The 14,581-nt window shown below is 44.4% G+C and overlaps 1 protein-coding gene across 1 annotated transcript in view; it reads right to left on the bottom strand.

The window, feature by feature from the left end:
- Window positions 1–6,428: 6,428 nt before the first annotated feature.
- The window catches only part of LHX4 (LIM homeobox 4), an 86,691-nt gene continuing 78,538 nt past the window's right edge, over window positions 6,429–14,581 (bottom strand). Inside the window, exons 5-6 of the mRNA XM_029617643.1 lie at window positions 10,118–10,289; window positions 6,429–7,344 (exon numbers count right to left, since the gene is read on the bottom strand). Of these exons, the coding sequence (XP_029473503.1) occupies window positions 6,950–7,344; window positions 10,118–10,289 (567 nt within the window). The 3' untranslated portion in view covers window positions 6,429–6,949. The remainder of the gene's footprint in view (window positions 7,345–10,117; window positions 10,290–14,581) is intronic.

Here is a 14,581-nt window from a genome sequence, read left to right as displayed (position 1 = left end):
TAACCAGTTTAGCAGTTGTTACCCCCAGCCCCTTAAGATTAATTTTGTATAGTTATCCTTCCAAGGCAGCCAGCTTAGGCTCCCTTGGAGGCATCAGAGCGGAATTTGCAGTTTTCCATTTTTTAAGCAGTTTGTTAGAAAGATTTGGTGTCTGATAGCATCTGCTCACATTTCACCAGTATAGTGTACACCTGCAGCCCCTTCTATGTTACTGGTGGCAACAGTCAACTTAGAGCATGATCTGATGCAATCTGAAATAGAAAGTTTTTAAGTGATGGCAAGGTATATCACGTGGATAACATTGTTTCTCCAAGGACAAGCAGGATGTTAGAGCCCTCTCAGGTGCGTAATGTCGTAAGACAGAACTCTGGTTGGAAGCTTTCACTTCACAGCTTTTAAAGCTTTCAGAAGTTCTTTTGAGCATGTGTAGGATTGTCCTGCATTGTGGAAATCAATCCTGTTTTTTCCACAGAGCAATCGGTTTAACTTTTCTGAGGCTAAAAATGTTCTTATTTTCATAACACCTTTCCACATTTTTTCCACATGGGACTCTCAGTTCAGAAGTTTTTTCTTCTCCCTCTTACCTTTCTAGGTTAATGGGTTTTTTTTGTTTTCTAAGATTTCTTTATTTTTCTGCAGCTACATTGGCATTCGTTTTTTTTTTTTATCATTTGTTTTTGAGTCAGCTATTTTTCATCTGATATCCAGAAAAGAGAAGTACCCCAAGTGCAGCTGCATCATGTCAGTGACAGACCCACATGACAGATGCATGCTGAGTCCTAGGAACAACCGGAATATCTCAGGGTGCTCCACATGGAGGAAGATAATTCCTAGAGGCCATTGAACCTGCTTATAATTCATGGATAAGCTCTTGCAGTTAGTTAAGTCTGAGCTTTCTGCATTAGCATCAGAGATATTGACCTCAAAGGCCTCAAGAACTGGAAGCTGATGGTGCATCAATATTGAAGAAGCATCAAACTTCATCAGTGAGCACCAAAAAAGACCAAGGAAACAGAGCATCTTCCAGTCCCTCCCACCTGATGAAAGTGAAGGGTTTCACTTCATTGATATGAACCCCAAGAAACACTGATGTGGAGGATCAAGTGAAGGGAATGAAGCACCAACTTCAGTCCTGGTTGAGGCACTGTGACAAGAGCAGGGAGATACTGGCATCAGTCATATATCGTCCCAAGCATTCACGCAGAGAAGGCCACTCAGCTTTGAGAGAGTTTGGGGGAATGCAACAGCCTCCCTGGGCCCAACTTGTAGCCTCTGATACACTTCAAGTGATCCAGAATATTTGACCTCTCCATCTGCTTCCTACCCTGTGTTGGCATTTGGCAGTTTTTGAAGAGTAGCTGAATAACAAGACCCAGGAAGCACTGGAGTGTCAACTTGCTCAATCCTCTGCATCAACAACAACAACATGAACATCAGTGTAGACTGATATTCATCCCAGCTTGGAAACTCTGAATGCACCAGTGACAATGGCATTGGTGCCAGCAACCAGAGGGGTATCAGTATCGATGGTAGTTGAATCGTTGTCTATCTCTAGTAAATCATGAGAGGAAACTTCCCCAATGCACCAGGATATATCAGGATCTGTGGCCCTCCCCACCCCCTGCCAACTCAGGTCTTTTCACAGTTGTTGTGGATAGACAGGTACACATTTATGCCACATTATTGATGCAGCTATAGGATTAAGAGTCTGAGCATTTCTGAGGACATTATTATGGATCTGAGGATTTTTCTGGACAGGAATAGTCCATAGGTTTCTCCTTTGACCCCTGTCTTTCAAGGAAAGGGGCCCCACTTGAGGATCTCATCTCAGATTTTGTAAGGGAAATGTCTAAGGACATTCCATTTGATTTGGAGGAGGCAGATCCCAAGGCTCAAATGGTGGATGTTCTCCAATTTCTCAGTCCTCCTAAAGAAGTAGTGGTAATATCCACCCATGATATCTATAAGGAAGCACAGATGAGAACGTAGGAATCCTCCCTGTCTGTGCATCTAGTAAATATGAAGACAGATGTAATTTATCACATCCAAAAAGTTCCTGGATTCAATAGGCAACACTTTCTGCACAAGTCTGTGGTGGTCAAATCAACAGCCAAGAAAGCCAAGAGGTCTAAGACGTGTTCCTCAGTTCTCTTCTGGGAGAGTGTCTCATACTGTTGACACTCTTGGGAGAAAATATTATCAGAATGCTGTACTTATCTCCCGAATAGCATCCTATCAATTCTTTGAGTCAGTACTTGCTGAATATTCTGGAGAAATCAGGACTCTCTCGGATGGTCTTCCTCAAAAAGCATCTGATAACATAAGAATACTAGTGGCTAAAGGTCAAATTATAGAAATTATCCCAAATCCCATCTGAGTCCATCTCCTCAATTGAAACTCATGGAACTCTGCTAGACATGACTCGGGCAACGGTCTCTTTTCCATAAGAAAGGGCCATTACTCTGATGTCCATTGTGGAAGAAAAAAAAAGTCAGTTTGAAACATGTTGAGAATGTTGGGCCTAATCATATCAACGTGACACATCTCCACATAAGACAAGCCCAGTGGCTGCAAGCCATTCAAGATCTTCAAGACAGTGTTCAAGTCATTCAAAAGCTCAGGGGATCTCTGTCCTGATGGCTTATCCAATCAAATCTTACAAAAGGAATTCCCTTGCAGATTTCTCTTATATAAATTATCCTAACCATGGATGCCTCCAACCTCAGACAGGGCATTCATGTGGAGGGGCTCCACACCCAGGGTCTTTGGTCTTCTCAGGAAAAACATCATCAAACAAATTTCCTAGAGCTGAGTGTTCTAAAGACTTTCAGAAATCAATTAGCCAACAAAGTCATCCTAGAGCAAATGCACCAGCAGGTAGCTCTGTTTTACCTAAACAAGCAGGGAGGAACAGGATCATATCTCCTGTGGTGGGAAGCAGTAAGGATTTGGAACTGGGCCATCTCACAAGGGATGATTCTCAGAGCCACATACCTGCCAGGCAAAGATGATGTCCAAAAAACTGAGCAGGTACCTGGATCCACACAAGTAATGCTTGGACAAAAGAGTAGCAAACCACAAATGGAGAATACATGATGTAGATCTGTTTGCATCTTCTCCAAACAAGAATGTCCCTTAGCATTGTTTAAGAAGAGAATCAAAGCGCAAATTAGCTTCAGTTGCCTTCTCCCTAAACTGGGAGGAGGGTCTTCTATATGCATATCCTCCAGTTCCTTTAGTGACTAAAACTTTCCTAAACTCAGAAGGAATGGGGGACTATGATTTGCATAGCTCCATACTGGGTGAGACAGATTTAGTTCCCACTTCTTCAGGCCTTATCCATCAGTTATCCAATCTGACTGGGGAATTCAGTTCTTCCATACTCTTGACACAGAATCAGGAACTTTACTCCATCCCACCATTATGTCCCTAGCTCTCAGTCTTTATGTTTAAAGGGTGGTACGCAATCCCCTGAATCTGCCAGATAAGATATCTCAACTCTTTCTGGCTTCTAGAAGAGACTCTGCTAGAAGATTATATGGTTTTAAGTGGAGGAAGTTTGCCTTCTAGTGTGAGGGAAAGGCTCTAGGTCAGTGGAGGCCTACTCCAGTATACAAGAACCACAAATAGGTCTGATTTTCAGAATATCCATAATGAATATGCATGAGATAGATTTGGATGCACTGCCTCCATTGTATGCATTTCTCTCATGCATATTCAGTGTGGATATCCTGAAAACTAGACTTGTTTGTGGCTCTTAAGGACCAGAGTTGGCCACCCCTGCCCTAGATCTTTTCTCTTGCTCCTCACAAAAACTACTTGAATACCTTCTACCACTACCAAAGTCTGGTCTCAAGACTAACTCTGTTAAGCACCAGATGAACTGAGGTGAACCTTATCACCACCATGTAGAAGGCAAGTCCATCTCTGTACAGCCTTAGTTGCTGGCTTCATGCAAAGTTTGCTTTTACTAAAGCTTCCCCTAAAACCTCTAACTATATCTTGGGACCTCAGCGTGATACTGTCCCAGCTGATGAATGCTCCCTTTGAGCAATTAGACTCCTATGAGCTGAAGTAGATGGCCTTTTGGTGGTAGTCACTTCATACAGTCAGTGAGCTCAAGGCCCTAATGACTTATCCACTTTATTCAAAGGTTTTTTGTTTTTGTTGTTTTTTTTTTATATTGAGTGTTCTTTGCACAAAGCCCAAGTTCCTTCCTAAGGAAGAGTCAGACTTCCATTTTAACCAGTCAATCGTCCTTCCAGTATTTTTTTCCAAACCACATGTCCACAAAGGTGAAAATGCCTTACACAGTTTCAACTGCAAAAGAGCTTTAGCCTTCCATCTGGAACCCTTAGAAAGTTCACCCAGCATTTTGTTTCTTTTGACCCAAATAGACCTGGTATTGCCATAGTCAAACATACACTCTAATTGGAAAGCAGATTGCACCTCTTCCTATTACACCCAAACAGGCTTGGACATGTCCAGGCTCATAGTGTTGGAGCCATGGCAGCATCGGTGGACCATCTAAGGATAGCCTCCATGGAAGAGATCTGGAAAGCTGCGACATGGTGTTCAATGCACACATTTCATAACTGCTGGGATAGGGACTCCCGCCACAAGGTTTGATCAATATGTTCTCAAAGATTTAGTTGAAGTTTAGAATCCAATTCCATCCCTTCTAGGTCCCATTATTTTTACTTCCAGGTTTCTTTCTAAATAAAATAAATAACAAAAGTTTTTGAAAATGGCCTATTGGCAGCAAAACCATTGCTGTGCTCATTGGCAGTCTGCATGTTGTATTTTCCCCTTTTTCATAAAAGGCAACCTGTAACTAGGGATTCACCACCTACAAGGATTCTTAACATCCTGCTTGTCCTCAGCGAAAGTGAAAGTTTACCTATAGCAGGTGTTGTCTGAGGAAAGCAGGATGTATGTCCTCAGAGGTCTCGCCGCCCTGTGGAGTTGGTTTATTTTATTTAGCTTAATTAATGAACTGACCCTGTATGATGCAATACAATCCTGCACATGCTCAATAGAACTTCTGAAAGTTCCAGAAGCTATGAAAGCAAGGCTTCCGTCTAGGGATCTGTCTGATCTCATCATCCATCTGTGAGGACTTACATCGTACTGTCCTCAGAGAACACCTTCTACAAGTAAATAACTATTTTTTTTATTTGAATACTGTGCACAGTAGCTTTTTCCTCACAGATATCAAAGGCTGATCATTGCTGCTGATTTGCAACCTCTTTAAAACCATTTGTGGAAAATGAACCGTTCTCCAGTGTCTAAGAAAGACCTTACCCCAAATTTCAACCACATTCAGAAGCCCACATCTCACCCAAGCTAAGGTCCTGGCAGAGTTCTTTAAACAAATGTCATGGTAAAAATAGATTTGGATCTTATTTTCTCAGACCGCTAATATCTGAAAAATAGATCATGTTACAGTATCAGCTCTTCCTCTCTTCTTGCAGTATTTTAAAGTACACTGGAACATGCAGAAGATTTTATCAGTTTATAAACTGAGCACACCTGTTGTGGGTATAGTTGTCATTGTGTACAGTTAAGTTAGAGTATGCTCTTTTGCTTTACTGTGGCTCCAAAATCTTTCCTTGCAGTGCATGTGTCATTTAAACAAAAACTCATGCACCTATGAATTTTCAAATTCATATGGACTATGTAATAAAATACAAAAGAAGATGTGTATCACAATGTGAGGGTGCCATGGGCTGGCTATCAGAGGCTTGGAACACAATAGAGGCAATGTTCACAGGCCCCTGGGAAGACAGGAGGAAGACATAAGTGCTGATGAACAGTAATCTCTACTGGTCAACCATATGGGCTTGCTTGTACCCCGGTCTGGATGAAGCTGAAATTCATGTTCCTCAATTAAAGTGCTACTCATGTGACCATCCTGCATTATAACTGGAAGATAAAAGAGAATAAATACTCAGCAGCTACAAAAGACAACAGTGGCACTTCAACTTTTTACCCCTTGCCATGGCTGGAAGTGGGTTGAAAGCTGCTGAGTCAGTTGGAAGTCCAGGAGCTGAATGATTGGTGTCCTAAAGGTGTCACATTTTGCAAGTTGAGCAGCCACTTTTGTGCTGTGGTTTTGCCTGGACTGCATGAGGTATCATGCCATAGCACACATGGTACCTGTTTACTTACATTTCTAGTTCTGGTTTTCTTGGATAAATAAATGACATAATTACAGGTGAATTGCATCTTACACCAAGAATATGGAAAGAGTGGTAATAGTAACAGGTGCTTGTACCAGCTCCATCTAATATCTTTTTAACAGCATGAGTTGCATAATGGGGGGGGGGGGGGGGGGGGGATCACATTTTCATACTGATCATCTCATCCCTATAGATGTCAAGACTTTTGAAAAAGCCTCGACCATCATGAGTTTAGACCCTTTGAGAATAAAGTCCTCAGTTTTTTTCAAATATCTTTGCATTAAGTGCTGCACTTTTGCTGAAATGTAGAATTTCCACCTACACAGTTTAGGAACTTCAGTTCCTGACCCAAAGGAGCTTTGGTTACTCCTGAAGATGAGTAACCATGGTTTTTGGACATCTTCCCTCTCAACATACTTCAGATAGGATCACACCAACAGACAAAGTGAAACCATGATCTTCCAGGAGGATTCAGTATGCATCAAAAGCTCTTTGAACAGAGAAAGTCTGATGACACAGTGAAGTTCAACATTCTCAGTAGCTTAAAATCTACAATGGCTAGTATCATGTGCAATGTTTTCTGAAGGGAAAAGCTCCCAAGGACAGGAGAAAATCCGCTAGTGAGACAACTTTGCAGGAATCAGGAGCAAGGACTCCCATTGAAAATAATGGGAACACCTTGGTAGATCCAGGATTCTTGACAGTTGCTTATGTATTGTCTCCTGACATTTTCAGTGGACTCTCAGGTTAAAAGACTTAGGGAGGTTTTAAAAAGGAGGATGGTCCATTTCATCCAGCCAGGAAGCTGGGCTGGTGGGAAAGTCTGGATAACCAACACTGCTTCCTGTAGAGAGATCTGAAGTTGGTCCTCCTGCCATCACTCTTAATGTTTGGCTCAGACCCTGGCCTGCATGTGCTGTAATTCCTAAATTGCTGTCCATTGTGTAAGTCAGCCCATTGAGCAATGGAGTATGGGAAGGGAGGGATGATATGGAGGAGGGAGACTGGGGAATCCCGTAAGGGCTCCCATCCCTCAAGTCCTGGTAAGATTGCCCTGTTCCATCTATGGAGAAGCTGCCATTGATTAGCTGTCCACCAGCGACATCATCCACACTGTGGTAATTTCCATTAGTGTGACCAAGCTCAGAAAGGATGTGGTCTTCTGTGAGTAAGAGAGAAGAAAGATATCATACAACCACTTGTAAGTCACACCTTCTATGATCTAGTTTTAAGAAATTGCATTAGCAAGTTAGCCGTAGAGCAGGGCTCCCTAAGCCTTTCCTGGGGACCCCACAGCCATCAGGTTTTCAGGATACCCACAGTGAATATGCATGGCATAATTTGCATATCATGGAGACTCAGTATATGCAAATTTATCTCAAGCATATTCATTGTGGATATCCTGAAAACCCGATTGTCTGTGGGGTCCCCAGGACAGGTTTGGGAAGCCCTGAACTGGAATGATTGATTAGTGAATGATTAACAATAGGTTGCAACTTTGACAACTAACATTACTAGAGAAACCAGTTCAAGCAAATAGTACAAATCATCAAGAACAGAGGTCGGTTTCCTTTGACCTTTAACATGCTCATGCTAGCAATCTTTTTGCTCCTGTCTACCCCCATGATATTCAGGTTCCTTGTTACCAAAATCCTTACATTCCTCAGCCTGATATTGAGGACTTGGTATAAGCAATGATCCAGCAAGCCAGGACAAATGGCAGTAAAGCATGCAATCAGATTCTATGAACTAACAAGAGATAATAACCCAAAGAAGAAATCCTAAGGCCTGAGCATTATTTGATAGAGTCTTCGGAGGCCAGTAAATCTCCTGCAGCATTAACTGTCTTATGGTTAATATCCTAAACAGAGGTACTTATTGGTAATAATTAAACCTCTTCTGTGTTTTTAGGTTAAAAAGATGATCGGAGTTGCTCTCATATCACCTTCATTTCTGCAGACCCACACAAGTTTCAACTGTCATTTGAAATAATCTATTCATTTTCTGGTTCTTAGCCTTATAATAAATCAGACTGTGAGCTTCACGTGTATCATTTAAAGAGCTGCTAGTGAATTTCACCTCATGTTCTTAATTGGTACATGCCTGCTTTCTGTCTAGAGAGAGATATCGTCCTTATACAACCTGCCATTGTATTGTTATAAATTCCAATGTTGGAAAGAATTATATAAAAAGGATCAATGTGTCTTTGTCTGTCTATAGGCACAATAACTCTCCAAAATAGGCTTGGCAATTTACCAAATGAGCCATCCAAATATCTTGAATGAGTTAAAAACCTAGGAACATTGGGGTCAGTGTTTTTAAAGAACCAAGCCACCAAAAAACCCCCTCTGCTGTCTATGGGAAACAGAGACTGAAGAATGCTGCGCCATGTGCCGTTCTAAAAGCCTCCCCTCAGCCTCCCAGCACTTTGGCCCAGAGCAACACAGGGAAAAATAAAGGAAGCAACTGTCAGAGGATGGCGCCAAAAGGTACCTTCAATGCCTCCACCTGCACACATGGTCCCCCCAAAACATCCCCTCACGCACCTAACCTCCCCCAACACATCCACTGGCACACTTCACATACACATCCATCTGCCCCAGTACACCCACACATACCCCACAGACACAAGAAAAATAACTGACACGGCGGGCAAAGGGTAGTGCCTTCTAAGCCACTTCCCCTCCCACTTCTCGGTTCCCTCTGCACCTCTTACGCACACACACAAACATATCCCAGACACACACCCCCCCTTCATATGCATTTCCACGCACACATCTGCCCCAACCATTCCCTTATGCCCTAGTAACCATACCCCACACTTGCACACACACACACTCACACACACACACACACAGTCATGCTCCCCAAAACACACAACCCCTACATACAAGCTTACATTACCCAAACCTGTCACATTGCACCACCCCTCACATAAATCCCTACCCACACCCTGCACACTTCTACAAATCTGTTAAGACTTCTCAAAGCCCCGCCTCTGCATGCCTTCCCTAGTTGTTTTATGTTAATGATACTAAACAGATCATTAACCAGATAGTATAAGATGATATAGTTTATAGTACAGCAATAATGCACTTCACATTGTACATTTTCGAACAATGTTACTTGCCTCAGGTGTCTTCTTTGAAACCACACAGCAATTGCAGAGCAGCAAAACCTCAGAAACGTATGCGATGTGACTGAGCACTTGGAATGCAGAAATGTACCCGAGTCAGGGGAGGCAGGCCTGTAGCATGTACTCACCCCTTGTAATACGATGGGTGAAAAAAGAATGCGCTCAGGACAGATATTATGCTGTCTGGAAATACTTTTAAGCGTGAGGAGCTTGTTTTGCAAGTATCAGTGGGGCTGGAACAAGCTGTTGTGCAGGAGGGATGCTGGTCTGTGTCTGAGACCTTGACCTAGTGGGAAAAGGGATGCCTGGCCTGCAGTCCTTTCCTAAAATGGGAAGTTCTCAGGCTCTAGCAGTGCCTTGTCTGCACAGACACTTGTTTACAAAGCCCTATAACAGTTTGGGGTTCTCCGGTACGAGAGAGAGCCTTGCTTGTGCACTGACGAGTGGCGCAGGATCTTTCCCGTTGAAGCTGTGTGCTCCTGTTTTGCGGTCGTACTGGGGATCCCTGACCTGATGAGTGGCAGGATGCTGATTTGGTATGTATTATAAGCCATGGCAAATGAAGTGGGTGTGCTGTAAATAGAACTTCATTCTTATTACTGTATACCCAGGCCTGGTGTTGTGTGTAATACCCGGTCTGGTGTTGTGTAACTGTATAAATACGGTAAGTCTGAATAAAACTGTTATACCTAGGTCTGGTGTATGTGTGTGTGTGTTGGTGAGCGCGATCTAAGTATCTCTCACTCGGGCATCGTGTCACACCCCTTCCTCCAGCCCTGTGCCTTGATCAGGCTCTCACCTCGGAAGCTCAGCTCACTGTCGCTGACCCCACAATCCTCTGCAGAGCTCTCTTTCTCCTGTTTGCTTCCACCACGGTTCCGTTTCACGCTCTTGTAAAAATGGCCCCAGCGGTGCCGACCAGCGTCCTTTTTCAAACGTTTTTCTTTGGCTCGCCGATTCTGGAACCAGACCTGTAACACCAAATGCAAAGGCTAGAAAGTAAGAACATAAGAAAGCACAAAACAAACAAATGGGATATAAATCTCACTCCGTAAAGAAATGTTTACATTATCACAATTCCATATAAGCAGTGCAGAGTAATTGCTTGCACAAAGTAAAAAATGCCGCACTGGGTCAGATCAAAGATTCATTAAGCCAGCTTCCTGTCTCTGCTAGTGGCCAATCCAGTCACAAATATCCCGTAGGACATGAAAGAATAGATTCAATCTTTCCTGCTCATAACCAGGGATAAGCAGTGGCTTTCTCAAGTCTGCATGGCTAATAGTGGTTTATGGTCTTTTCCTCCAGGAACTTCTCTAAATCCTTTTTAAACCCAGCTATGATAACTGCTTTTACCACATCCTTTAGCAACAAATTCCACAGTTTAATTGTGTGCCGAGTGAAAAAAATACTTTCTTTGATTTGTTTTAATTGTGCTCGGTATTAGCATCATAGAGTGCCCCTAGTTCTAGTAATATTTGGAAAGGTAAATAACCATTCCCTGTTAACCTATTCCATACCACACTTGATTTTATAGACCTCTATCGTATTTCCTTTCAATCACCTCTTCTCCAGGCTGAAGAGCTCTAACCTCTTTAGTCTTTCCTCAAAGGAGAGTGGCTCCATCCCCTTTATCATTGTGATTGCCCTTCTCCATATCTTTTCTAGTTCTGCTGCATCTTTTTTGAGATAGAGTGACCAGAATATCTTTTTAAATCACCAAACTGCAACATGCTTTTGAAGGGATTAATAAACATATGGATAATAGGAGAACGGTGGATGTGGTGTATTTGGATTTTCTGAAGGCATTTGACAAAGTGCTCCATGACAGACTCCTGAGAAAATTAAAAAGTCATGGGAAAGGAGGCAATGTCCTTTTATGGATTACAAACTGGTTAAAAGATAGGAAATAAAGAGTAGGAATAAATGGTCCGTTTTCTCAGTGGAGTGCCTCAGGGATTTGTACTGGCACAGGTGCTTTTCAATATATTTATAAATGAACTGGAAAGGAGAACAGCAAATGAAGTGATCAAATTTTGCAAATGACACAAAATTATTCTGAGTTGTTAAATACAAGCGGATTTTAAAAAATTGCAGGAGAACCTTATGAGACTTGGAAGACTGAGCATTGAAATGGTAGATGAAATTTAATGTAGATGCATACAAAGTGATGCACATGGTGAAAATTAGCCAACACTGTAGTTACACGATGTTAGGGTCCATAACAGGATATACCACCCAGGAAAAAGGATCTGAGCATCATAGTGGACAATACTTTGGAATTGTTGGTTCAGTGTGTAGCAGCAGGCAAAAAGCGATCTGAAGGCGGCAAAGCAGTAGCTAAAGCCAGAAAGATGCTGGGCTGCATAGGGAGAGGTATAACTAGCAGGAAAAGGGAAGTGATAATGCCCTTGTACAAATCCTTGGTGAGCCCTCACCTAGCATACTGTGTTCAGTTTTGGAGAACGTATCTCAGAAAGGATAGAGGCAGGATAGAAATGGTCCAGAGGAAGGGACCAAAATGGCGTGGGGTCTGTTTCAGAAGACCCACGAGGAGAGGCTGAAGGATCTAAATATGTCCACCCTGGAGAAGAGGAGGTGCAGGGGAGATATGATTCAGACCTTCAGATACCTGACAGGTAGTAGCGATGCACAAACTTCAAACCTTTTCCACTGGAAAGGAAACAGTAGAACTAGGGGTCACAATACGAAACTCCAGGGGTGACAACTGAAAACCAATATCAGGAAAAAGTTCTTCATACAGGGGCTGGTAGAATTCTCAAATGCCCTCCCAGAAGAGATGGAGAACAGTTAATGAATTGAAAAGGGCATTGGGCCAAAAACTGCGGATCTCTAAAGACTTAAAGGGTGGTATAACATTTCTGCATGGGAGTAACTTGCACAGAGTGGCAATTACTACTTTAACAGAACACATGGGGGTAACCTGCATGGAGCGGCAAATTGCTGGGTAGACCAGATGGATCATTCGGTCTTTTTCTGCCAACATTACTGTGTTACTATGTAGAATGTTAGGAATTATTAGGAAAGGAATGGAGAATAAAATGGAGATCATTATAATGCCTCTGTATTGCTCCATGGTGAGGCCACACCTTGAATACTGTGGGGTAGATTTTCAAATACCGCGAATAGGCGTACTTTTGTTGGCACAAACAAAAGTACGCTGGATTTTAGTAGATACGCGCGTAGCCGCTAAAATCCGGGATCGGCGCGCGCAAGGCTATCAATTCCGTATAGCCGGCGCGCACCGAGCCGCGCAGCCTGGGGTAGATTTTCAAATACCGCGAATAGGCGTACTTTTGCTGGCGCATCAGGCGCAAGCAAAAGTACGCGGGATTTTAGTAGATACGCGCGTAGCCGCTAAAATCCTGGATCGGCGCGCGCAGGGCTATCGATTTCGTATAGCCGGCGTATGCCGAGCCGCGCTGCCTACCTCCGTTCCCTCCGAGGCCGCTCCGAAATCGGAGCGGCCTCGGAGGGAATCCTCTAACGCCCTCCCCTCACCTTCCCCTCCCTTCCTCTACCTAACCCACCCGCCCGGCCCTGTCTAAACCCCCCCCTTACCTTTGTCGGGGGATTTACGCCTCCCTCTGGGAGGTGTAAATCCCTGCGCGCCAGCGGGCCTCTTGTGCGCCGGGACGCGACCTGGGGGCGGGTACGGAGGGCGCGGCCACGCCCCCGGACCGCCCCGAGCCGTAACCACGCCACCGTAGCCGCCCCCAAAACGCTGCCGACACGCCCCCTAAACGCCGCGACGACCGGGCCCGCCCCCGACACGCCCCCCTCGGAGAACCCCGGGACTTACGCGAGTCCCGGGCTCTGCGCGCGCCGGTAGGCCTATGTAAAATAGGCTCACCGCGCGCAGGGCCCTGCTCGCCTAAATCCGCCCGGATTTGGGCGGATTTAGGCGAGCAGGGCTCTTAAAATCCGCCCCCCTACCTCCGTTCCCTCCGAGGCCGCTCCGAAATCGGAGCGGCCTCGAAGGGAACTTTCCTTTGCCCTCCCCTCACCTTCCCCTCCCTTTCCCTACCTAACCCACCCGCCCGGCCCTGTCTAAACCCCTCACCTTTGTCGGGGGATTTACGCCTCCCGGAGGGAGAAGTAAATCCCCGTGCGCCAGCGGGCCGCTAGCGCGCCAGGACGCAACCTGGGGGCGGGTCCGGAGGGCGCGGCCACGCCCCCGGCCGCCCCGGGCCGTAGCCACGCCCCCGGGCCCCGCCCCCGGAACGCTCCCGACACGCCCCGAAAACGCCGCTGCGCCCGGTCCCGCCCCCGACACGCCCCCCTCCGAAAATCCCGGGACTTACGCAAGTCCCGGGGCTCTGCGCGCGCCGGTAGGCCTATGTAAAATAGGCTCACCGGTGCGCAGGGCCCTGCTCGCCTAAATCCGCCCGGATTTGGGCGGATTTAGGCGAGCAGGGCTCTTAAAATCCGCCCTTGTGTGCAGTTCTGGTCACCACATCTCAAAAAAGATATAGTTGCAATGGAGAAGATACAGAGAAAGATGACCAAAATGATAAAGGGGATGGAATGATTCTCCTATGAGGAAAGGCTAAAGAGGTTAGGGCTTTTCAGCTTGGAGAAGAGATGGCTGAGAGGGGATATGATAGAGGTCTATAATATTATGAGTGGAATAAAGCAAATAAATGTAACTTGGTTATTTACACTTTCAAAAAATACAAAGACTAAGGGACACACTATGAAGTTAGTAAGCAGCACATTCAAAAAAATTCAGAGAAAGTTCTTTTTCACTCAATACACAGGCTCTGCAATTTATTGCTGGAGGATATGGTTAAGGCAGTTGGCATAGCTGGTTTTAAAAAAGGTTTGGACAAGATCCTGAAGGAGAAGCCCCGTAAACTGTTATTAGCCAAGTAGACCTGGGGAATAACCATTATTTATCACTGGGATCTTGCTAGGTATTTGCGACCTGGATTGGCCTCTGTTGGATATTTGGTCTGACCCAGTATGACAATTATTATGTTCTTATGTAATGGCCTCAGGATTTTAGGAAGTGGTTTATTTAATGCTAATCCAAATTCAAAGGTACCTTCCTGTTGCTATAGTAATGTTTTACAATGAGAAGTTGTTGTTGATTGATAAAGTGATCCTAAAATTCTTTAGAAGAGATAAACTGTTCAAAGCTCAGCCAACAAACCAGAAATAGGCTTCTATTTAATACACTTGCGCAATGATTCATCAATATTGACAACAAAAAAGGTGACTTTGTGCATAGCCTCATCCC

This window comes from Rhinatrema bivittatum, chromosome 10 (assembly GCF_901001135.1).
Source record: "Rhinatrema bivittatum chromosome 10, aRhiBiv1.1, whole genome shotgun sequence".
Lineage (NCBI taxonomy): Eukaryota > Metazoa > Chordata > Amphibia > Gymnophiona > Rhinatrematidae > Rhinatrema > Rhinatrema bivittatum.
The sequence above is the reverse complement of the archived record's forward strand: the minus strand, read 5'-3'. Positions and strand labels throughout refer to the sequence as shown.